Genomic DNA, 23,137 nt, shown 5'->3' with positions numbered 1-23,137 from the left:
AAAGCCCGCAGTCCGGCAGCTAACTGCGCGCTGTTCCCGCCAGCTCTCGGCTCCACCTGGAGCACACGGGAGGAGGCCCAACGGGAGGCTGGAACGCCTGCTTCCCCGTCCAGGTACACCCGAGGGACCAGGGGCGTGGCCCAGGCGCGTTCAGGCCCAGAGGCCCTGAGACGCACTTGATAAAGCAGTCAGTGTTCAGGTCTCTGTGGCCTGAAGACACGCCTCCTGCCCTTGCAGTTCAAGGAGCTGGGCCCCCTGTCATCAGTAAGTCGGCCTATGGTGTCACAGATTTTGGCCACAGTACCAGTGAGACCGACAGGCAGGCTTCGGGTCCCCCTTCCGAGAAACTTCCTGTTGGCCTGACCCCGATCTCCGATCTCCATTTCTCCTGTGTGATGCCACCGTAAAAGTTCATCAACACTCTGATGATTCTGCAGGAGTCGGGAGACCCGAGGGGAGCCAGGGGCCTGGCAGTGGCTTGGGCGTGGCCGGGGGCCCCGACCCAGCAGCAGCCCCGACCTGATCAGCTTTTCCCGGACCTCTCCCATGGTTTTCAATGAAAGTGCAAATCGAGAGGTCAGCGTCAGACTGTGCTGTACACACAGGTTACATTTCATTAACATTTTGGGTCAGGGTTTTTGTTTCGCTGATGTTTGCCAGGGAGGCTGATATTTCACACCCAAAGAAAACCGGAAGTCCCTGCAGAGGCATAGGCTTGGGGCACTCCTCCAGAACATTCCTCAGATTTCATTCATGGTCTACTTTAGCACAGTGGGAAAGGAACCAAGGTAACCTTTTCTCAAAAGTCCAGTGACATACGGTAACTAGACAATGAACCAGGTCTGTTCACCTGAGCTTTGCAAGTCTACGGCAAGTCTGCATCCCGTCAGGACTCGGAAGTGGGTTTTGCCACCAGGCTGAAAGCAGGCTGAGGCCGGGGGTTCTGAAGGTGACTTCCCTCGGGCAGGGGGCAGGACTTGAGCACACCGTCGTTTCCTGGCAGCCCTCCTGGCCCGCACGAATACCAAATGTCACCAGCCCAAGGTGACTGAATCGTTGCCTCTGCCAACAGAGAGGCAGCTGCTCAGAGACTTGCCAGCCTGGGATTAGCGAAGATGAGAGCAAGATGAGAGTGGGGGGAGAGAATGCCCTTCGCTCACAAAGCCGACAGGAAATGAGTGCGCAGACGAAGCCGCCTTCTCAGGCGCGAGGGAGGGAGGGCTCGGGAAACAATGTGGCAGTGATTAGACACCGCGGGCAAGGAAACGCGGAGCGGAGAGCATGGATGGTCGTGCTGAGCGACGATGCTCGGAACAGAAGGTGAACCGACAGCCGGTGGACGGGAACCGTGGTCTCTCGTAGTCAGTCGAGTGTTTCCAAAAAGGCTCAGGACGAGAGGCGACGGCTGGGAAGACTGCGCAAGGCGAAAAACGCGTTGCTTCCAGTCCCCCCGACGCCGGCTTCGGGACACGCCATCGCGTGCCACTCGGCCGCCCCCCTCACCCAGGACGGTGGCCCTCAGTATGGCTGACAAAGGTGATGAGCAAAACACGCCTCCATATGCTGTACAGATGACAAGTATGCACCGTGATCTAAGACTGCCAGCAGCGGCAGCAGCAGCATCATCACCATCACAATGATCACCAGCACCATCACCAGCACCATCACCACCATCATCACCACCACCACCACCACCACCACCAGCACCATCACCACCACCATCGGCATCATCACCATCATCACCACCATCATCACCACCATCATCACCATCACCACCATCACCATCACAACGATCACCAGCACCATCATCACCACCATCATCACCACCATCATCACCACCACCACCACCACCAGCACCATCATCATAATCATCATCATCACCACCATCACCACCATCATCATAATCACCATCACCACCACCATCAGCATCATCACCATCACCACCACCACCACCACCATCGGCATCATCACCAGCATCACCAGCACCATCATCACCACCATCATCACCACCATCACCATCACAACGATCACCAGCACCATCATCATAATCACCATCATCACCACCATCATCACAGTCACCAGCACCATCACCATCACCACCACCAGCACCATCACCATCACCACCACCATCAGCATCATCACCATCATCACCACCATCATCACCACCATCATCACAATCACCACCATCAGCATCATCACCATCATCACCACCATCGTCACCACCACCACCACCAGCACCATCATCACCACCATCAGCATCATCATTACCGTTCTCATCACTATAATCACCACCGTCGCCATCACCACCACCCCCGTCACGATCACCATCAAACAAAATGCAAGCCACACGGCACTGTCCCGATGTCATCTGAGTGGCCATTTATAGAAACAAAACAGCAGAGTACGTACCCTGGCCCTTGTGGTTGACTTCTTTGGCAGCGATGACTTTGTTTATAACAGTCTGAAGGAAGTCACTCTCCCCTGCCACCCTGGGTGAAAAACGGGATGACATGTTCAGCGGCTTGTGTCGGATGGCGTCGTCCAACGCGAGCCTGGAGGGCACGGGACGACCACGACCACAGGAGACAGAGGGGCACAGAGACCCGGAGGGCACGGTAACAAGGAAACACGAGAGAGCACCGTCACCGAGCGTGAGGGTCGTCGTGAGTCGACGCACGACAGAGGACAGGATAGGTGACAAGAGAGACAGGGAAGAGCATCGATCAGGAACATGCTGAACCACACGGGAAAAGTACAGCCAACGAGGCCCGCCCCGCCCCCCCCCCGGGAGTCCGTGGGCACCAGGCCTGCACTCCGCCCCCCCAGGCAGTAAAAAGGGGACCGTATCTGAGAGCGGTGTGGCTGGACGTCATTTAATCCTGGGGAATGTTTATGGCCAGTTCAGTCTCCATAGTTTCTGACCATAGCACAGGCCGAGAGACAGGTGGTTGTAAGGGAAAAGCAAAAACGCCAAAACAAAAGGATCCCTCGAACCGACTGCCTCGGGAAGCCGGGCCGGTGACCACTGTCCTCCAGCAGGCTGCGCACTCGACGCGGCCTCGGCTACTTAAACGTGAAAAGAAAGGCGCAGCCTTTGGAGAATAAACTACCATCTCTGAAAAGTGCAACTGGGACACAACTGTGAGTGTAAACCATCGACATTTGGGGGGGGAGGGGCCCGTGGATTGGGAGCTTTTAACAGAAGCTGCACTAGAACCAAGAGAATAAATGTGAACAGCGACATGCGTGCGGCACAGCACGGGGCAGTCCGCACGAGCAAGGACACACGCGCCTCGGACGTGCCGCTGAGACCACCGCTGGGACCGGAGACGAGTGTCCGCTACTCGTCGCGTGAGCCCCCGTTACTCGGGAGAACTGAGGCTTGTTTCAGTTTACTGCACCAAGTTAAAAAAAAAGACAGAGAGGGAGGGAGAGCTGCAGACTTCTCCACATGCAGTGCTTCCTTCCCCGAACCTTTCCTGCGATATAATTAGTCAGTTTTAATGGAGCAAAAAACGGTGTCCTTAGCACGGCACTGCCCAAAGAACCGGTTCCATTGCTTATCCTGCTATGAGGGTCATGCTGCTGCTGGGTTTCTAGCGCCGCCAACATCAGTCTGCGCATCGTCTTCCCTTAGCGGGGCGCGGAGCTGCGAAGCACAGCGAGGGCTGAGCGCGCGGTGTTTCCTCGCGGGGACGCGTCTGAAGGGAGGGAAGGGTGGCCGTGACGCGCCACCTCACGCGGCTCATCGCGTGTCCCAGTGAAGCTGCGAGTGGACCCAAAGCTGCGCGTCCCCCCACTCTTCAAACAGTGACCCAGGTCGTTCGTTCCCGCGACTTTTCCCGGAAGACGCTGGCAGGCGACGGGCAGTGAGAGTCAGCTCAGTGGCCCGCGCGGGCAGCCGGGACCGCCGAGGTCAGAACCGCGCCGGGCCGACGACTCCCCACGGGCAGAAGCGGCCCCCGACGTTTTCCTTCTGTGAAGGTGCCTCCGCCCATGGCCTCAGTGTCCGCTCGTGTCCGCGCGTGCGTTTCGCACGTTTACGGAGGACGCTTCCCGATTCTGCAGCACGCGCTCCGTCCCTGGCCGTCCCCGCTGCGCGCGCTTCCGAAGCTGCCCTACCCCGGGGACGAGGCAGCCGCTCTGTGCCCGCGCTGACCGGTGCGGTGGCCACGCGTCACTCAGTGAAACAGCCCCACGCGGCTCGTGGTTCCCGTACTGGGCAGAAGGGTGAATCTAAAGCTTTGCTGCCCCAAAGGACCTCGGCCTCCGGCTGCGTGTGGGAAGACACGCGAAACTGAACCCCAACCTCAAGCTCGATGACGCAGGGCTCGCAGGTATCTACGGCCAGAAAGAGGGCGGGGTTTTCTCCGGAGCCGCGCGTCAGGGCACTGCCTGACCAGGTCGCCGGCCTGCAAAGCAAACCACTCTGTTCTCAACGCCAGGGCTGAGTGGGCTGGTCTGCTCGTGCAAGGATGCGGGGTGCAGAGGGGCGTGGACCTCACATCTCCTGCCCACCCCAACCCCAGGACAGGACGTCTTCGGCCCCCACTGAGCATCCCCAGCCTCCGAAGCTGCTCAACTAGCACCTGGACATGATGTAAAATTTTCAAAACAAAATTTGTTTCAAGCCTTAAACCACTTAAGTCAAAAGCAAAATGAGGGGGAAAGACAGAACAGGGGCTCCGACAGGTTGTCCTCGCGCGCCCGTGATGTGCTCTCCTCCCACGACTTCACGGCCCAGGAGGCCGTCCCCTCCCACCGACCTACAACAGTCTCATTCTTCTTTCTGTCCCTCGCCACCCGTCCGAGGTGTAGCGGTGACCTTGAAGTGACCCCAGGCCATTATCGCGGTACCCTCTGGCTTGAAACAGCACCAATGCTTCCAGCCTTTTCCACGGGACCTGCCCTCGACTCAGAGCATCCACTGAAAGGCTCTGGTGCAGCTGCCGTCCCGGCTCCCCACGGCTCGCGCGGACTTCACGTCGGACCAGGCCGACCGCGGACGAACCCCTCCCGCGGCCGGCACAGACCCGGCCCACACGCAGCGGCAGCGCAGCCCCCGGGGGGTGTTGTTTCTTGCTTTACGAAGCAACGCATCAGCCATTTGCTTGGTGTTCTGTTTTAGAAACGACAACCTCCTGTGATGGATGCGAAAGTGCTGTATTTTGAAAATGCGCATCGCTGCTAGAATAGATCAATTATGCGGAGAAGCCTCCGCGCCCACAGCGGAACTGCGACTCCGTGCGGCCTACGTGACGCGGCAATTCCGGAGCCACGTGGAAGGTCTACCGCTCGCGGGACCCCGACCGACGTTCATCCAGGTTCTCGTGGCGGCAAAAATTCCACGTTACGGTGATGATGGAACAGTTTTCATTAGTATAAAATAAGCAATCCCTGTTTATGCTGAATTTAGAAACTTAGGAAGATAATTATTACAAACATACGTTTTCCATATTATATCCAGTTAAGCACTTTGATTACTCCATACTTACGGCTGAAAGGGAATGAAATGCTGTTTATCTTCATCGTCTACTTTTCCATTTATTATATCTGTTACATCCATCACTGGGGACAAGAAAAGAACAGAGATTGCTTTGCTTATGTGCTATAATCACAGAAAACAAACAAACAAAGGAGCATCACAATGCCTCTGGCAGACAACAGTGTAAGCTGCCTGGTGGCATTCTTATATTCAAGTAAACTACTTCCCTGTTTGAAAGACAAATTAAGTTCCCTGAAGACACTGGCCGAAACGGGGTTGGGACTCACGTGGCAGAGTTCCATGCAGTAAATTTAATAAATTCCTTTCCCTATTATCTGGCCAGCACTCTAGAGCTGCCCCTCCCGAGAGAGGTCCGTGTGAGGACCCCGATGTCAGGTAACAGCGAGCACCCCTTGGGGCAGTGTGGGGGAACCAAACACTTACTGCGACTTCATTCATTTAAATTTAAGTGGCCGCCCGTGGCCAGTGGCTTCCATACTGCACAATGCCCCACTCTGGTCACTGCAGCCCCCCAAGGTCAGAGGGCCAGGAGGTCTCCAGGCCCCAGCTCGGACCGAGACAGCGAGGAAGCCCAAGGGCAGCCCCTGGTGACGCCGGACGCTGTCACCGACTGGTGCGTGAGCGACAGGCCTCGCTTCTTCCCTTTTCCACAACCCCCTCCCTGATGGACTGAGAATGTGGGCCATCTCATTTCTATCACCGCCCCCTCCCCCCCGCAGAAACAGAGGAGGGACCCGTGGGACCGGAGCAGAAGCATTCCTAACCCCGGGCTCGGCTGGGGGACCCAGGAGCCCACACAGTGTGCACTTGGGAAAACGCCCCCCACACCACGACGAACCAGCGCTACTCAGAGAGCAGAGCGCTACAGAAGTGTTCGGTGACGCAGCTCAAAGCAGCGCACAAAGTTTGGAGCATCGTTTGTGGCTGCTCAGAAGACAAACGGCCCGGCCTCCAGCTCGGCCCAGCAGAAGACTCTCCCAGCTTCAGGCGCCCTTGGGGGCGGCTGATCAGCACAGACCACAGCGCCCACCCACTGGTGAGATGCCCTTGCGCCCAAGACCACATTCCCAGCAGTTCGGAATCCCGCGACAGCGCTGGCTTCCTTTATAGTCTAAGGCTAAGCAGCGTCTGGCGTCATAGCAACAGCCCAGCCAGCCACTACGGCCCAGAACACAGCCTGCATGACCCTCGGGGACCATCCCCAGCACCGCCGTCCATGGTGCGAGGCCTTCCTAAGCGCCTGAAGACCTGTCTTTTCCATCACAGGCCTCACTCCACCCGGTGACTGTGAATCTCCCTGAGCACACGACGCCCCTGCCAAATCCCCATTCTCCAGCCCCAGAGCACAGCAGGGGGCCGGCAGCGCCTCCCGGGAAGGTGGCAGGCGCACCAGACAGGCGACCTCAGTCTGAGCGGCAATGCTGAAAGCAGCCTAGTGACAACTTCCCAGAACCGACGGAAATCGGTCATCGAGTACTTTCCCGATGACTCTCCCCCACCCTCCTCCAGCACACAGGCCGGTGCCAAGGAGTTCTCGCCGCAGTTGAGACTTTGGCCTCAAAAGATCCCTGCTGGAAGAAATGAAAGACCGAGGAACGGGGGCGGGGGGTCGCCCGCACTCTGAGAGCCCAGAGTCTCCACGCTCAGGCATGAGAAAGCCAGGAGCACGGCTGCACGCGGACGGCGAGGCTGTGCGATGGAGGGCGAGGGGCAGGCTGACCGGACGCGCACATGCTGGCCCGCGGCAGGTGGCGGGAGGGGGTGCCGTCAGGGCAGCGCTGACGGCGACCAGGGACCGCAGGGGACGGACAGCAGGAAGGCCCATGAAGAGAAACACACAGCGGAGGAGGGGGCCGGCCAGGCTCCGGACGCCACTCGGGGCTCCCCGCTCGCAGCACCGGGCACGAGGCACCGAGACGGCTCAGACGCACACGCCCTCCGGCTCCAGGGCGCCACCCTCCCCAGTCAGAGGGGCACAGAGATCCGAGTTCAAGGGCATTCGCTGCAAACCTTCCATGCCGCGAAGCCGGAAGCACACCCACAGCCCACGGCGAGGGGCTCTGGAAAAACGACGCGGCCACAGACCGCGGCCCCTGGAAACCCCAACCTTGGAAGAACGGCTGATAAAATGAAATGTGTACAATGGGACGCTTTTGAAAAATATCGAAACGTATAAAATATGCAATGTGAAGAAACTTAACACTACTGAACTGTACATTAAAAATGGTTAAATGATAAAAAAGACTAAAAAGACCAAGAGTAAATAAATAAGCAGACCAAAAAAAAAAAAAAAAACAGATATAGTATGATCTGATGTATTTTAAAAAATTATAAAGCACAGAGAGAGAGAAAAAAGCTAGAAAGAAATATCAGATTATCATGAGGTACCACGCTGGCTAGAATTATGAATGGCCTATGTTTTAATTTTTCTTTCTTTTTCATAATTTTGCAATTTTATATCACTTTTACGTCATAAAAAAGAAATGTAACATAATATTTTCAGTAGAAGGCTAAAAATGGTAAGTGTCACAGTCCATCAACAAACACTTTGATAATTTGGACTCTGTGGACACGAACATGCAGAAGTTACTCTGAATAGAGCCTCAAAATTAAATTTTATGTGGAAATTGTACTTGCAAAGGGATGAGCAGAAGAACAAAGCTGGAGGTATCATGCTCCCTGATTTCAAACTACACTACGAAGCTGAAGAAATCCAAACCATATGGTACTGGTGTAAAAACACACATAAATTAATGGAAGAAAACAGACAGCCCCAAAATAAAACCACACATGTATGGTTAATTAATTTATGACGAAGAAGCCAAGAATAATGTGCAAAAGACAGTCTCTTCAATAAATGGTTTGAGAAAACTGAACAGCCACTGACAAAAGAAATAAAACTCAACCACTGTCTCACGCCATACACGAAAATGGACTCGACATGGATTAAAGGCTTAAATGTAGGAATGCGGTTCCATGGTGCAGCAGTGAGCACATCTGCTTTACACGCAGAAGGTCCTGGGTTCACGCCCCAGGGGAGCCATGGTCCATGGTCTGCGGCCACGCCACCCTGAACACGCCTGATTTCTGATCTTGGAAGCTAGGCAGGGTCGGGCCTAGTTAGTACTTGGATGGGGGACCGCCTGGGAAGACCAGGTGCTACAGGCACAAAAAAATAAAATAAAAGACTTGAATACAAGACCCAAAACCATAAAACTGGAAAAAAACACGGGCAAGTAAGCTCCTTGACATAAGTCTTGGCCAAGATGAGATTTTGAAATCTGACACCAAAAATAAATAAATAAGTGGGGCTACACCAAATGGTAAAGCTTCTCACAGCAAAGGAAACGATCGATAAAATGAAAAAGCAGCCCGCTAAACAGGAGAAGATATCTGCAAATCATATATCTGATAAGGGACTAAATATCCAAAATATATAAAGAATTCACACAACTCTATAGCAAAAACAAATAAATAAATTTAATTAAAAACTGAGCGAGGGATCTGACTAGACATTTTCCCTAGGAAGGCCAGCAGGCACATGAAAAGATGCTCGACATCATCAGGGACATGAAAATCAAAACCACAGTGAGAAATCACCACACACCTGTTAGAACAGCTATTCCCAAAAAGACAAGAAATGACAAGTACTAGTGCGGATGTAGAGAAACGGGGAGCCCTCGTGCAGTGCTGGCAGGAATATAAGCTGTGCGGCCGCTAGGAGAACCAGGACGGGGCTCCTCGAAAAATTAGAACCGGAAACACCATGGGATCTAGCGATCCCGCGTCTGGGTGTTTACCTGAAGAAAACGAAAACACTGACTCAAAAAGATGTGTGCACCCCCATCGCCATTTCAGCAGAACAGTCAAGACGTGGAAATAACGTAGGTGTTCACCGATGGTGAATGGCTAAAAAATGGTTGCATACACACGCGTAATGAAACCGTATGAAAAAGAATAAAATCTTGCTATTTGAGAAAACAGGGCTGGACCTCAGGGCCATTTTTCTAAGTCAGACAGAGAAAAACAAATACCATATCATCTCTTAGCGCTGAATCTAAAAAAAAACAACAACTCACTGATCGAGAGACAGATTTGTGGTGGCCAGAGGCAGCGAGTGGGAGGGAGAAATGGGGAAGGGGGTCGAAAGAAAAAGAAAAAAAAAATCGAGCCATGCCAGAGATAGTTTAAGAAAAAAAAATAGTTTGTAGTTGGTGCTGTGGGCACACAGGGCCAGGGGATGTGACTCGCCGGTTAGAAGTGGGGCTCGGGGGAAACGCCACACGGGAAACCATGCTCTGAACTGACTTTTTTTCTTTTTTCTGCTTGCTACCATTACAAAAAAAGAAAATGTTTTAACACACAGATTGTAATACAGCTCCCGTGAGTTTTGAGAGAGGCACGCATCCATGCTAACAAGCACCCAGTCCAGAACTCACCACTTTACTGGTGCCCTAATAACCAGAGAACTTACTGCATCTGTGTGAACAGACGTGCTGCTGACACACATTGTCAAAGATTGCTCTGGTCACTCACGGAGAGCCCGACACCCCTGAGGTAAAAATAAGACACTTCCTTAAACTACCACAGAGCCAGGAAAGAGGAAAAAAGAACCCTGAAAAATGCCAGGTGTTTCAACCATGATATCAGATTACACATGAAAGGTACTAGCGTCTGAAAAAGAGAGGAGTGATTTTGAAGCACATACTCAGGTCACAAGGGATGAAAACGTGGGAGAATTTCTCGAGGCACGTGGGCCCTCAGAATCTCACGAAGGGGAAGTGTACCCCATTCTACAGCCCTGCTGGTAAATGGGGGTAAACAATTCCCGAGCTTCCTTCTCCTAATGCCTCTATCACTGTTATTACGTAATTCTAATGAAGTAGTCAATCATTTAGTTAAATGGTTTGACATGTTTTTCTAAAAGCTACCAGGGGGCGCAAGTGATTGTTCAGGACAGTGCAAACTGTTTATGATACTATGACGTGGGACGTAAGCCGTTATACACCGGTCACGGTCCACGAGCTGTACGACACCGAGAGTGAGGCCCGGTGTGCGCACCCTGGCCGATGACGACTCGTCAACGGGGGTTCATCTGTTGTGACAAGGAAGCCTTCCGGTCGGTGCAGGAGGCACATGGCGAGGAGGGCTACGTGTGTGTGTGGGGAGCAGGGGGGGGACCCCTGAAATCTCCACACATTCTGCTCAGTGTTGCTGGGAACCCAGAACTGTCCTAAAATAAAGTCTATTTCAAAGGAGTTAAAACAAATAAATAAACCCTGAGTTTCCTGGTGGCCAAGGTAAAAAGGTCCTCGACTGCTGTTCCTACGAGGACTCCACCTGCGCGTCAGAAACGCGTGCCTTTCCCCGCACACATGGAGGTCCCGGGGTCACAGAAAGGACGAGAGCAAATCGAGGTCCGTGTGACGACACGCCACTGCGGCCACCGGACAGTGAGGGGAAGTCGCTTCCCAAAAAGGGGAAGAAGGGGCGACGCCGAAGGAGGTCACGTGACCAGAACCTCCTGGGGGCGCTCCCGTCTTGCCTGCACGGTGCCAGCTCGCGCCCCTTTTCCTGCGCCGTCACCAACTACCACCAAGCAGAACCAGAGCATGAACGTGCAGACGCAACGGCCCCGCTGGTGGCAAAGCTGCATCCTCCGAATTTCCTCTCCTGCCTCTCCATCACCTTGACCTCTCCACGCGGAATGACCCCTAAACCAGTCAACCACCAAGTCCGCAAACCCCGACACCCCTCCAGCCACCGACTGCTCCCCTCCAGGCTGAGAATGCGGGCCGGGGTCTCCCCAGGAGAGGTGACCTGCTTTAAAATCAACTATATGGTTTGCATCTGAAGCCCAGGCTGCATCCTGAGCAGCACCTGGAATTGAAACCACCCAAAAGAGAGCTAGTAGGATTCGGTTCCCTCCCACAGAAAAGCGGATGAATCCAGTATTCTGCAGCAGCTCTGTTCAGGGTGCTCGCAATGCCCTTGAAACTCGTAAGGAAAGGGAGACCCATGGGTTACCGGCCACTCCGAAGGGCCGCCGCAGGCCCGAGGTCAGTTTCCTGGTGTTGTTGTCCCTCAGCTCCATGCGGCCCACTCGAACGATCTGACAAACGAAACTGATTTTCTCCCTTTTCAGGTCTTTGCTTCCGAGGTCCTAGAAATATTAATTTCCATGATTATTTCAGAACACCGTTATCCAATGCACGTTCAATGAACAGACAGTGAAGAGATGCATGGAGACACATTTCTCTGACCAGTTTTTAGCATCTTAGTAAACTGTTCGCGTGACAAAAAGGAACTGAACGACAACGGTCCATTAACGTTAAGGGAACGTAAGACACAAGTGAGTTGAGTTCATGGTCACAGAGTACGTCTTTGGTCTGCAGATTCTAAGGGAAGCTAGAGACCCAGAAGACTCTGAGAAGGGTGTTACTACGACAAAATCACCACGTGTTACATGCAGGCACCCCAAAACCCACGCACCAGCGCGGCGAGAGGTCAGGGGGTGACCACGAAAAAGTCATCGCTAAAGCAAACGATTCAACTGAACGCCTCCGGAGGCACTTACCGTAAAAACAGCTCGCAAATTATGTAATCTGTCTATATCTTTAGGCAATCCGGAACTTGACCAGCGGACCAAGTAGTTTTCACTTGAAAAAGAAAGAAAAACAAATTCATTTTCCAAATGTCACAGGGCAGAGAATGAGCATCCACACTGACCTATAATTAAGATCACAGAGCGGCTGCTCATTAACGCGACACAGAGTCGCTGCCCGCATGGCGGGGCCGACGCCTCCTCTACAAAATCCTTCGCGGGTTTTAATTTTAGCTGTCGAGGGTTATAATTACGATGGAAGTGTCTGAAAATGGCATTTCAGCATTTAGTATTTTTAAAGCATATCTGTTCGTTTAGAATAACTAAAATCCATCATTCATTCATTTATAGTATAAGATACTGTACGTTTATTTCAGAGCCTAAGACCAACCGAATATGACCTAAAAACACAAACTGAATTCGATCTCAAAAAGAAATAGAATCCTTATCGGAAGTGAGAATGAAATTCACCTATTTGTTCTGGTTTCTGTCATATACTAAACTTTTAAATTCCGACTAATGAAAGTGAAAACACTGGAGTTTTGCACAGACACACACACACGCGCACACACACACCTCACACAGTTTAAAGCATCACTCTTCCATCTAGACAAAGAGAAAGTTACCCTGAGGGACAAAAGCAAGAGCCAAGAGCGCGCCGCCTCGGAAAGGACAGGGGCGGCCGGCGAGAGCGACGATGTTTTATTCAGCAAGTGCTGACTGCTCTGGGCGCCGTGTTCCAGCCAACCACACTGGGGGAGGAACTCGTGGCAAAGGTCCAGAACGGACATTTATGGGGAACAAAAGTTTGGACAAAGCAAAGAGAAGAGCACTATTTGGGGAATCTGGATACACGAAATCCTATGAACACAAGAAACAAAACACTACTTCAATCTTTAGTTGCTCGGTCCCTTAAAACGTCACAAGACTAAAACTCAACAATCAAACACCCGTGTCCGTGCAGAAAGCTGAACCTGGGCACGATCCAAGCCAGCTGTCCCACAAGGGTGCCGGGCGAGGCTGCCGGGGCGGAGCCCGGCCGGCTGGTCCCCCGGGAGCGCTCTTGCAGGTTCCGACGTCCTCTCCCTAACACTGACCCAGGAGGAAAGACAGCGAGCAATTGGACAATGCCACTGACCTGATGAATCTGGACTCCGTAGGGTCGTAAAGCGACATGAGCACTTCGGCGTCTTCTCCTATTTTACAAACCACGTTCTTGAGGTTGACAAACAAGGCCAGAGAAGGGGTGGCGGCAAATCTGGCTTGTCTGTTGATATCTATGTTCTGCTTCTGAGACTGTAAAGGGAAGCGGGGCAGAGAGCTGCATTAGTGAGGCCCACCGCCAAGCCCCGCTCTCTTCGCTCCCTGCGGAAGGGACAAAACCAAGCACCGCCATCGGCGTAACGCGGCGCGGCCGCTCGTGCAGTCGCCGCCTTGTCCCCACTTCGAGTTCTCAAATACGTATGCGAGCACCCAACCAAAAATAAGACGCCCACGCGACGGCCAGGAGCCCGGAACAGTGCACGCCGAGCATCGTCTCCCGAGATGGAAACGTCCGACTGTCCGACCGATGCTTCGGAATGGTGGCGGCGTGCGAAGCTGCTTGTTCTATCTGTGGTTCTCCCATGAGGCTAAACCCTGCGAGGACAGCTCGGTCTTATAAATCGTTATGTCCTCAGTACCTGGCACGTAGTAGATTCTCAATAAAAACTTGCTGAATGAGTGGCAGACTCAATCAGGCAACTGATCCCCGAATGCCTACTGTACACGAGATAACCCCAAAGGCCATGGAAGATGAAAAATATCAATGAGGCACGTGTTCTCTGCCCTCATCGAGCTTAGAGTGTGTCACCCCCGAGCACATCAAAGAGGATGCGCAGAATCAAATGTCGTCTCCCACGAGATGAGAACACAAGCCAACGCCGTGAAGATCCTGCCTCCCGGCACTGCACACCGCCACCCCCCGAGGCACGAAACGCTCCGGGTCATCGGCGGCGTCTCGACCGCAGGCTGCATCCCACTCGCCACTGCGTGAAACGCGCCGCGTGGCAGGGCCTGTTCGGGTCCTTCTCAGTGTAACTTCCAGGCCGCGCTGACGGTCTGTTGACTCGTGTTGAAAATCGCTACTGAGGAAAGGTGCTCTGGACGTGGCGGACCTACCGCGGCGAGCGGAACCTACTTTTTCTTCTTGGAGTCGCTCCTCCACTTGCTTAGACGCTATCTCATGGGCCCGGAACAGACTGATCGTGCTGGTGAGCTCCGGGTCCAGGATGTTCCCATCTTCGTCTCTCACCACCAGGTCCAGATCGAGAATTCTGCAACGACAAGAATTCAGAACCTCATGGACACAGATCGAGGCCTTGAATTCTCCAGCACAACTTCGCTTCTGACGACTGAGCAGACGAAAACATCACAGAAAGTTGGGGTCACCCGCAAATGTTCAGGGGCCATAATTCTGCAACGCAACTTTCTTTAACTTAAAACGTATCCCGCGGGAAATTTTTTAAAAACTCAGTTCTTGCTTTCATTGCAATAGGGTCTCTGTCTTACAATGAGAAATTTTACAGATTAACACAGCCCAAATGACATGTGCGTTATTAATTCCTATATGAGCGGTATGGGTAGTTTAAAGCACACACACGCTGTATGTTTTGGGAGGCAGTACATACACACACACACACACACAAACACACACACATAGCATGTGTATGTATATGTACATACACATGTGCAGTCACATACAAACCCCATGTCCAAATACACAAAGCTAGTGGCTCTGACATCACAGGGCTGGGGACTGCGGGAGAGAGGACAGGCTGAGCGTCCTCACACCCACCATTCTGCTTACTCCCCACAGCCTCTGGAAGGTTCCACTGCACAGCTTTCCTTCTCCCTAGACTCAGTTCTAATCCCTACATCAGCCCATCAGAAGATTTTCAATAAAAACGCTCTATTGTGTTTCCACACCGAACACACGGGAGCTATCCCCATGGACACTGACTTTCTGGCCAGATGGTTAAGGTGGCTCAGGATGGTCAAGATGGTTTCAGACAGCGGCCAACCCGACAGAGGAGCAGCGCCTGCCAAGGACGCCGGCCACCTGTACCTGGGGATGCTTTCGGCAACATTCTGTCTCCCCAAATCCAGCAAAACTGCTGGGTGATTTTTACTGCAATTTTTATTTAAAGAATTAAAAGAAAAAAAAAAAAGGGTAGTTAAAGAAAAAAACCAAGAGTTGAGCCATGGTGGTGTGTTCTCTTTAATAAGACATGAGGGTACTGGCCGCAGATGTCTTATGTTTTGCCCTTGGGTTTCCTGCCTGCTATTAGCAAGTCTATAGAAGCAGAGAATTTTAATTTTTTTAAACCACCCTACAAAGAGAGATAAATTTCAATTAGCATCTGTAACAGTTGCAAGTTTAAGAGGAACGTCAACTGGACCATGTTCTCCATCCAGACACTTATCTCCGACTTCCCTGAAGGTCGCTCGCCTTAAAGCTGAGCGTGAGGCGGAGACGTGTCAGACAGGTTTCATGCTGAAGGTCATGCCGGACCACGGCAACATTTGGAAGGCCATCGCAGAAACCTCATTTTTTCCCCCTTTAACATGTACTAAGCAAATTCGCTGATGGCGCCGCGGAACCACTGGGCCCTCCGTCAGGAGCGTGTGGGGAAACAGGCTTTGAAGCAAACAGACGCTTTTGCCCGGCATGAGAGCAGCCTCGGGACTGGCAGCGGTTGTGCAGGCACCTCAGGGGGAGAAGGCCTTTCTTTAAAGAGCCTTTTAAGCTCTCATTCGTTGTCTCTGGAACATGTTTCCCCAACATCACTACTAATCCCAGCCCTGAACCTGCCTCCAGAAGTCAGTGTTGGTGTGGGTGGAGCCAACGCAAATGAGGGTGGGGAGGGGATTGTTTGGGTGGGCGGAGCTCCTGTGGGAGTGGGCGGAGCCCCGTGGGAACGGGCGGGGCTGGCTTGAGGAGGGCTGACCCGAGGTCCTGCAGGCTGCTTGAGGAGCAGCAGCCCAGGCTGTCCGCAGGAGAAGATCCTGCCATGTCCTCCTCACCTCAGTCCTGCCAAGAGAGACAGGCAGGCCCACTTTACAAAGGAGGAAACCTAAACTCAAGAGAAACATCTAGAAGAACCCAGAGCCTGGGTTCTGGGCCAGACCCCTTTCCAGAATGCCGCAGGCAAACCCTCACAGGAAGTGGCCTGTGATGGAGTGTCTTCACGCCGGCCATGCTTGGCGCTGTTTTAACAATCTTGCTCTGAGGTTCTGAATCCAGCGTGAGCTTCCGTCAAGAGGCTGCGGCTCAGCAGAGCAAGAGGCTCTGACCATTAGCAACGAATCCCACGGGGGCCCAAAGCACCTTCGAGGAAAGGGAGGTGGAAAACACCCCCGAAATTCCACGCAAAACTGTGTGTGTGAACTGTGCACATGCATGTTTCTAGAAAGACGGTCCATGACTTTAATCACATTCTCAAACATCTCCCAGAAACCACTTTAAAATCGAACTTTCGACACTGGGATTTTACGGTGTATTATTTTTTCCGAAGAAGGAACTGAGCTTTAGAGAAATTATGCAGTACACTTGAGTTCTTCGGGCAAAAAAACTGTCTTATTAAGGACTGTATTTCCTATCAAAGTAGTAAATTACATTTAGAAACTCTTTCTTAACTAGATTGTCCACAACGTGATGTATTTTGGTAGCTTCGTGCAGCCAAAGGAAGCAGGTGATTTCTGAATGTTAGTTCAAAATACAATACTCCAGTAGAAAATAAAATCAGAGCCCCAAAAGTCTGGCTTCTCAGGCAGGTGGTCTTCAAATGGGTTTCACTGCAACAGTATCAAATATCCTATACCCAGAAGTCCACGGATTTCTGGGACAAAAAAAAAAAAAAAAAAAAAACTTCTCCTGTAGCCTTTCTAATCCAAACGCTACATCAAACTAATAATGTCTTTAGAAACTTTTTATACTTGAAAGTATGATTTACTAGAAAACGAGATTATGTTATGATTCTGATTTTACAGAAAGGTTTTTTAGTTTATCCAGGGCTCTCTCCTGCTGAGCGGCTGGAGACAAACCTGTGCTAGTCTCGGAGCTCACGTACTGAGGTGTTAAGTGAGGGGTAGATGCAGCCAGAAGCTCCGCAGTCTGCTGTCCATCACGGCCCAGCTCTAATTTTAAAACCTGAGATCCCTGGGCAGCACTCCAGACAGCAGAATCTTAAGAAGTGAGTCCCAGGAGCCAGCGTTTTAAAAGCTCTCCGAGTGATTCTGATACCGGCCAGCGTTGGGGAGTCATGTGACCGGATCGCGTGAAAGGCTTCTTGCAGCTCTGACGTTAGAAGAACAACGAGGTAGTTATCCGGTGGGGAAAGAGCAGAGCCTCGTTCTGGCTGCAGCCCCGGCAGAATTGGGATAAAGCAGCTCTTCTCCGTGCAGGGTCCGAGGCGCTCGCTAACGCTGGACCGCACGTGCGGGGCGCGGGGCGGGGGGCGAGGGGCGGGGGGCGGAGGAGTGAGCACGCCACTGCTGCAGGCGCTCAGGCAGAGCGGGGTGCAGGCTGGGGTGCAGGCTGGGGTGCGTGGGAACTTCTGCCTGGGCCCTACTTACGCAAAGCGATAATCCGTTGTTTATCTGAGATTCAAATTTAGCCGGCTCTATTTTTGTTTGCCAAATGTGTCATCTCTATGCTGATGACAAGTTTTAAGGTGATTTTTGATGTCCCTTCCAACTCTCGAAACTTGGATTCCACAGAAGGAAACCAGGTGCTGACTACTGAACAAAGTCCCTTCTCATCTAGACTCAAAGTCAAATCCGGTGAGCAGAAAGTTGAAAGTCCCTTGTTTGGGGTACACTGCGGGGTGCCCTCGGGAAGAGTGAAAATGACAGACTGCCTGGCTTCTTAAAGACAGGAATAGGCTTCAACGATGACTCAGAAAATACCTATCGTCAGGATGCAACAGAAAATACCTCGCTCTTTTTAAAAATAAAGACCATGCCATTATTTTAACATTAGAAATTTTGTTTTAGGATAAAATATGATTTCAGTCTCCTCCAGGCTCACGCTGATGTTATTACATTGGATGATTCAAGCATGACGTCATCCTTAAATAAACGAACCTGTTTCCATAATCGATTTTGGCAGTGACCTTCTTCTTCAGCTCTTTGAGCTCATCCTGCGGCAGGGTTCCGGAAAGAATCTGCGATCGCCATTCGATAAGGTCGTAGATCATGTGCCGCACGGTTCGAAACATCTCCCTGTTATCTTGCTGTGTGGGGGGAGATGAAATGGCACTGTGAGTTTTCGTTCAAATACACATGCAGGAAACGCTTTATAGGATAGGATGCAATTTACGTCAAATTAAGAGATGTTTTTAGCATGGAGCTGGAACAGAGTATATGGAATTTGATTCCTATCAGACACTAAGAATTCGTAAGGATAAAGAGTAACAATGCTCAATCCTCAATATTCCATCCAACGCTGACCAAGAGGCTGACCAGAGCAGGATTGGACTGAGAGCCTCGCAGGCGGCCCATGAGCTTCCGGTATCTGGGCTATGAATGGGCAAACAATGACACTCCCTCAGGATCGGCTGAGCCTAAGGAGCTCACCTACCGGGTGTTCACAATCTCTTGGGGACACCGACACACTGAACCCCAAGACCTCACTGTCACAGAGCTAGAGAGGACACGGCACCGGCCCCTGGAGCACTGTGGCTCACTCAGCCAAATCTGAGTCCCCAAGCTCTCGGGTGCATTTATGCCAAAAGGAAAAGGCAAACGAGACGCAAAGTTCACACCTGTGTTCACTTTGTACCCATTTCAAGCAACGGTACAAAGCGATGGCTTTGCAACTGCAAGAGCTAAGAATGAGGACTTATCCGAAGAGAAAACGAACCCAGTGCTGCTTTCCGTGAAAAGAAATCCAGGAGAAAGCTAACGTGATAAAATTCTAAAAATCATGGTTCCCTCGAAAAAGTGAATGCGGTCATTGTCGCGTTTTAAAACACCAAATCTCTTTCTTGGTGACCGGATGAGGGGGGAGGGCGGCTGGTAGGAAAGGCGAAGGGGGGGGGGGGGTCGAACATATGGTGACGGAAGGAGATTCGACTCCGGGTCGCACCGTGCGATACACGTGGACCACGTTACTGAACCCCATCCCTGAAACCGACATGATCTTATTGATCAATGTCACCCCAATAGATCTAATTAAAAAATAAAATGTCTCTTCCACATATCTGAAACGCTCAGCCTGCTACTTACAGTATTTGAGCTTTTTTCCAGGAATTTCTGAGGTCCCTGCCACTCATCACGGCTGTCGCATAGCCTCACGAGCTGTCTTATAGCCCTCGATCTCTCTACAGCATTACCCTAACTTTCATTTTTAATTGAAAACTAAATGGTTGAAACTTGTGGTTTACTGGAAAATTGCTTCCCTCTTAAGAATTCTCCTTGTTCCTTTTTCTGAGGTTTTGTCAAATAGCTAAAATCCTGAATATTTTGCTAACTTGTTACAACCACACAGCAGTGCAAAAAAAAAAAAAAAAAAAGAAGTATAAAAGTATCATGAACACTTCTCTTTGGCTTTGGACAAACCCAACAACGTAAGTCCCTCCAAGGCAAAAATACATTTTTTAAAAGGAGATGACGCTCCTTAGAAATGCCCACGTCGGGGCTGCACAGCTCAAGCAGGTCGGTCTCGACTCCTGTTTGCTTTGCTGCCATATTTGTTTAAAAATTGCTAAGTCGAACATGCAATATCGACATCAAAATTGCTCAGATTTACACAAAGCATTCACAGCTAGCTTTACGTTTTTAGGTTTTGGAGAATGTTTGATGAACAATTACTGAAACTGCTTATTACTGTGCATTTATACGAAACCACTGTATAATCAAAAACAAAGCTGCCCAGAGAGCAGCTGTGGGACTTTAAAAAGTGTCCTGCGTCCCCGAGAATCAGACGTGCCGACTTCCCGGCGCGGCCCCCACGTGCACCGACAGCAGCGGGTGAGAAATCGACACTTCAGACAGAACCACAGGCTGACAAAGGGGAATCTCTGCAAATATAAGTGTTTGTGCAAAAAAAAAAAAAAAAAAACGCCCCGAAGGAATGAATATGAGGCGGGAGCTGTCGCAGCCCCAACTTCTCTCTGTTAATTAGGTTTCTTGCCCGGTCGGGGCGATCTGGAGAATGGACAACTGTGCCTGACGCCAGGACGTGAGCTACTCCCCACCTCGGTGACAAACACGCCTCCTGACTGATGAGAGGCATTATCCACAGGCAGACAATGGCAAAAAACTAAACAGGAGTCACCGCCATGCTTAAGCACCTACACGGTTTAAGGATAGGTTTTTGTTTTCTTTGAGGGTATATCAATGCAGACCGAGCAATCAAAAGTCCTAATGCTGCCCAGGTTCCTTTCCACCACGAGGAAGGTGACAACCATGACCCAGTCCTTTATGGCCACTTTATCGCGGTGAGCGGCATTGCACCCTGACCCAGAGCAAGTCAAAGGGCACACAGTTCCCCAGGGCGAGCAGAATTTTGAGTCATGGTGCTTTCTTTGGTCCTTCTGGGTATCGTCTGGTCCCAGAAGGCCTGCTTTTGGGGTCCCCAGGAAAAAGCATCCTCATGGTATACAAAAGGCCCAGCAAGGCCGTCCTCGGTTTCGAGCTCCATCCTGTCCTCACCACATAGAGCTGCCTCCAGATGCTGGACCACTCCCGGAGCGTGGTGGTGACTTCCTGGATGAGCGGGAGGTCACCCGGGATGACTGTCTCATGCTGCCTGGAGGTGAAGGAGGAAAGGACAGCTGAGTTCATGCTTTGTTAGTCTCTGCGAGCTGCACCTGTAACTCCGAACCTAGGCCACAGAGTTAAATACTTAAACAAGAGGAGAGAAAATACACAAATAGCACTGAATAAACACACGCGAAAATGTTCATCCCTAAGCGTAACAAGTAACATCTGGGCAGAGCCTGAGAATGTCCGTCCGTTGCCCTGCGTGGAAGCTGTCCACCTCCGGTGGCAAGCCAAGAGGGAGGAGGCAGACGATGCCCCGTTAAAGTCTTCCGAACACAGAGGCCCGGGAAAGGACGTTCATGATATGTGTGCCTGTCGCTCTCACACGTGCCACAAATCACACTGATCCGTGTGGCACTAAAATGCAGGTTCGGGTTACGACGACTTTTACATTTCCATCCTGCGTGAAGCAGCCGTGACCAGCTGTGAGCGAGGGCGCAGCTAGCAAACGGGTTCTCGACTTGATCCCAAAACCCAATCACCCCTTCTCTTTTCTCTCTACCCCAGCCGGTTAGCCTCTGACTTGCTCTTAACTCGTGACCGAGGTGTTCATTGCTGGGTTTTACTTTTTTAATCGAATCAACCGTTGTTTTCCAGCCACATGCTCTGTACTGCATGGGACACTTAATATCTGGGACTGCGGAGGTGTTTCAATCTGTGGCTCGTGAAGTTAGGCCACCTGGCCCCAAGGTCCTGAACAGACGAGCCGACCCGCGTGGCACGTACAAGGACGCTGAAACGGGTCGCACCTACACTTCCGATTTGTGCAGGCCCGGAACTGTGGGCTGGGACTTGACTTTAGCTCGCAACTGGGGTTCAGGCCTCCAGTGACTTAGTGATGACGGGGAGAGGGCAAAGGCAGGAACAGTGGAGCCCCTGACTGAGCATCAGTCTCTGTGGAGAGGTCCGGCCACATGCTCCAGCTGGAGCAGCAGGGACCAGACGTTGGAGGGAGGGGTGCACACGAGACCCCCCAAACCCCAACGAAATCGCTTTCAGGAATTAACCTCAGGTGGGACATCACTGGCGTCTACGATGAAACGTGCCTGCAGAAACGGCCCTGCAGGTCTGTCGCCAAGCTGCCGGGCACGGAGGCCAACGACAGTGTGGCGTGCGCGGTAGCACCCCCTCCAGGGCGGGGGGGCCCTCTCCCGCCACGCCGTGGCTGCACGCGCCAGCGCCTGCTGTGTTCACCACACAGACCCTGAGTTTCCTGCCGAGCCCCTCCGCCTCCTCCCCCTGCTGGCGGAAGCCTGGGGCTCACAGAGGCTCCAACTCGCGGACGGCCCCCCGTGTGCGCCACGCCCCGTCCTCAGCTCTGCACCCCCCTCACCGTCTCCCTTTCGACAGGCCTGATCTGTGTCCCTTGGGCCGACGTGCCGGCTGGCTCTCCCGTATTCGATGTGGCTTGGTCATGTTATCCTTGTAACCACCACCTTGTTTCCCGCCGGGGGTCAGCGATACACAAACCCAACAGTGCCAGACACACGGGGCCATCGTAAGACCGCGTGGAAGAACATCGTGCAGGGGGCGGGGGGTGCGTGGGACACAGCGCCTGGCCAGCCGTGGTGATTCGCGTCAGCTACGAGGCTCTGAGCGATGGAACCAGACCTCAGGGGACGAGTCGGGGCTGGGGGGCTGGACCCGAGCACCCGCAAAGGGGAACTGCTGAAGGTGTGAGAACAGAGGCCGCCGCGAAGGCAGGGGCGATGGAGAGGAGGGGCCGAGGACAGCACCCTGAGACCGGCGGGCACCGGGCGGGCGGGGGAAGGCAGCAACGGGCACAGCGACAGATAACGCCCCCGTAAACGAGCAGCTCCAGCGCCGTGGACGGCCACAGCGTCCGATGCTGCAGGAAAGCCCGGAAGAGAACCGAGAAGACCCTGTAAGTCCGGCAATCCGAGGGCCCGGTGGCCATGTGGGAATGGGGGAGGGGACAAATGGGAAGAGCCGTGGTTCTAGGGGACAGCGCAGAATCGGTGGCCGCGTCGGGTAGTAACGATCTGGGACGTGTGAGGGAGCAGGGAAGCCGGTGCGGAGAGGGGAGAGAGGGAGAGGGAGAGAGAGAGAAAGAGAGAGAGAAAGAGAGAGCAAGAGAAAATAGTGAACCGGGACGGCGAGGAGGCCGGCGGGGGCCGCGCGGAGGCATGGCCCGCACGGGAAAGGAGCCAGGACCAGGAGGCGGCAGCGGCAAGGTGCACGGAGGGAAGGGGGAGCGA

The 23,137-nt window shown here is 52.5% G+C and overlaps 1 protein-coding gene and 1 pseudogene across 3 annotated transcripts in view; one reads left to right on the top strand and one right to left on the bottom strand.

The window, feature by feature from the left end:
• The window catches only part of DOCK1 (dedicator of cytokinesis 1), a 326,782-nt gene that overhangs the window by 260,045 nt on the left and 43,600 nt on the right, over positions 1-23,137 (bottom strand). Inside the window, exons 5-12 of one of the 3 annotated variants that reach the window (XM_036222878.1) lie at positions 20,808-20,904; positions 18,237-18,385; positions 14,290-14,425; positions 13,249-13,406; positions 12,084-12,165; positions 11,534-11,669; positions 5,496-5,568; positions 2,410-2,552 (exon numbers count right to left, since the gene is read on the bottom strand). In XM_036222878.1, coding sequence (XP_036078771.1) covers positions 2,410-2,552; positions 5,496-5,568; positions 11,534-11,669; positions 12,084-12,165; positions 13,249-13,406; positions 14,290-14,425; positions 18,237-18,385; positions 20,808-20,904 — 974 coding nt within the window. The remainder of the gene's footprint in view (positions 1-2,409; positions 2,553-5,495; positions 5,569-11,533; positions 11,670-12,083; positions 12,166-13,248; positions 13,407-14,289; positions 14,426-18,236; positions 18,386-20,807; positions 20,905-23,137) is intronic. The other 2 variants (XM_036222880.1, XM_036222881.1) reach the window with 2 other exon arrangements.
• On the top strand, positions 8,559-8,674 carry LOC118604884 (annotated as a pseudogene).

Source organism: Rousettus aegyptiacus, unplaced genomic scaffold (assembly GCF_014176215.1).
Source record: "Rousettus aegyptiacus isolate mRouAeg1 unplaced genomic scaffold, mRouAeg1.p scaffold_m13_p_6, whole genome shotgun sequence".
Classification (NCBI taxonomy): domain Eukaryota; kingdom Metazoa; phylum Chordata; class Mammalia; order Chiroptera; family Pteropodidae; genus Rousettus; species Rousettus aegyptiacus.
This window is presented reverse-complemented; position numbering and strand designations above follow the sequence as displayed.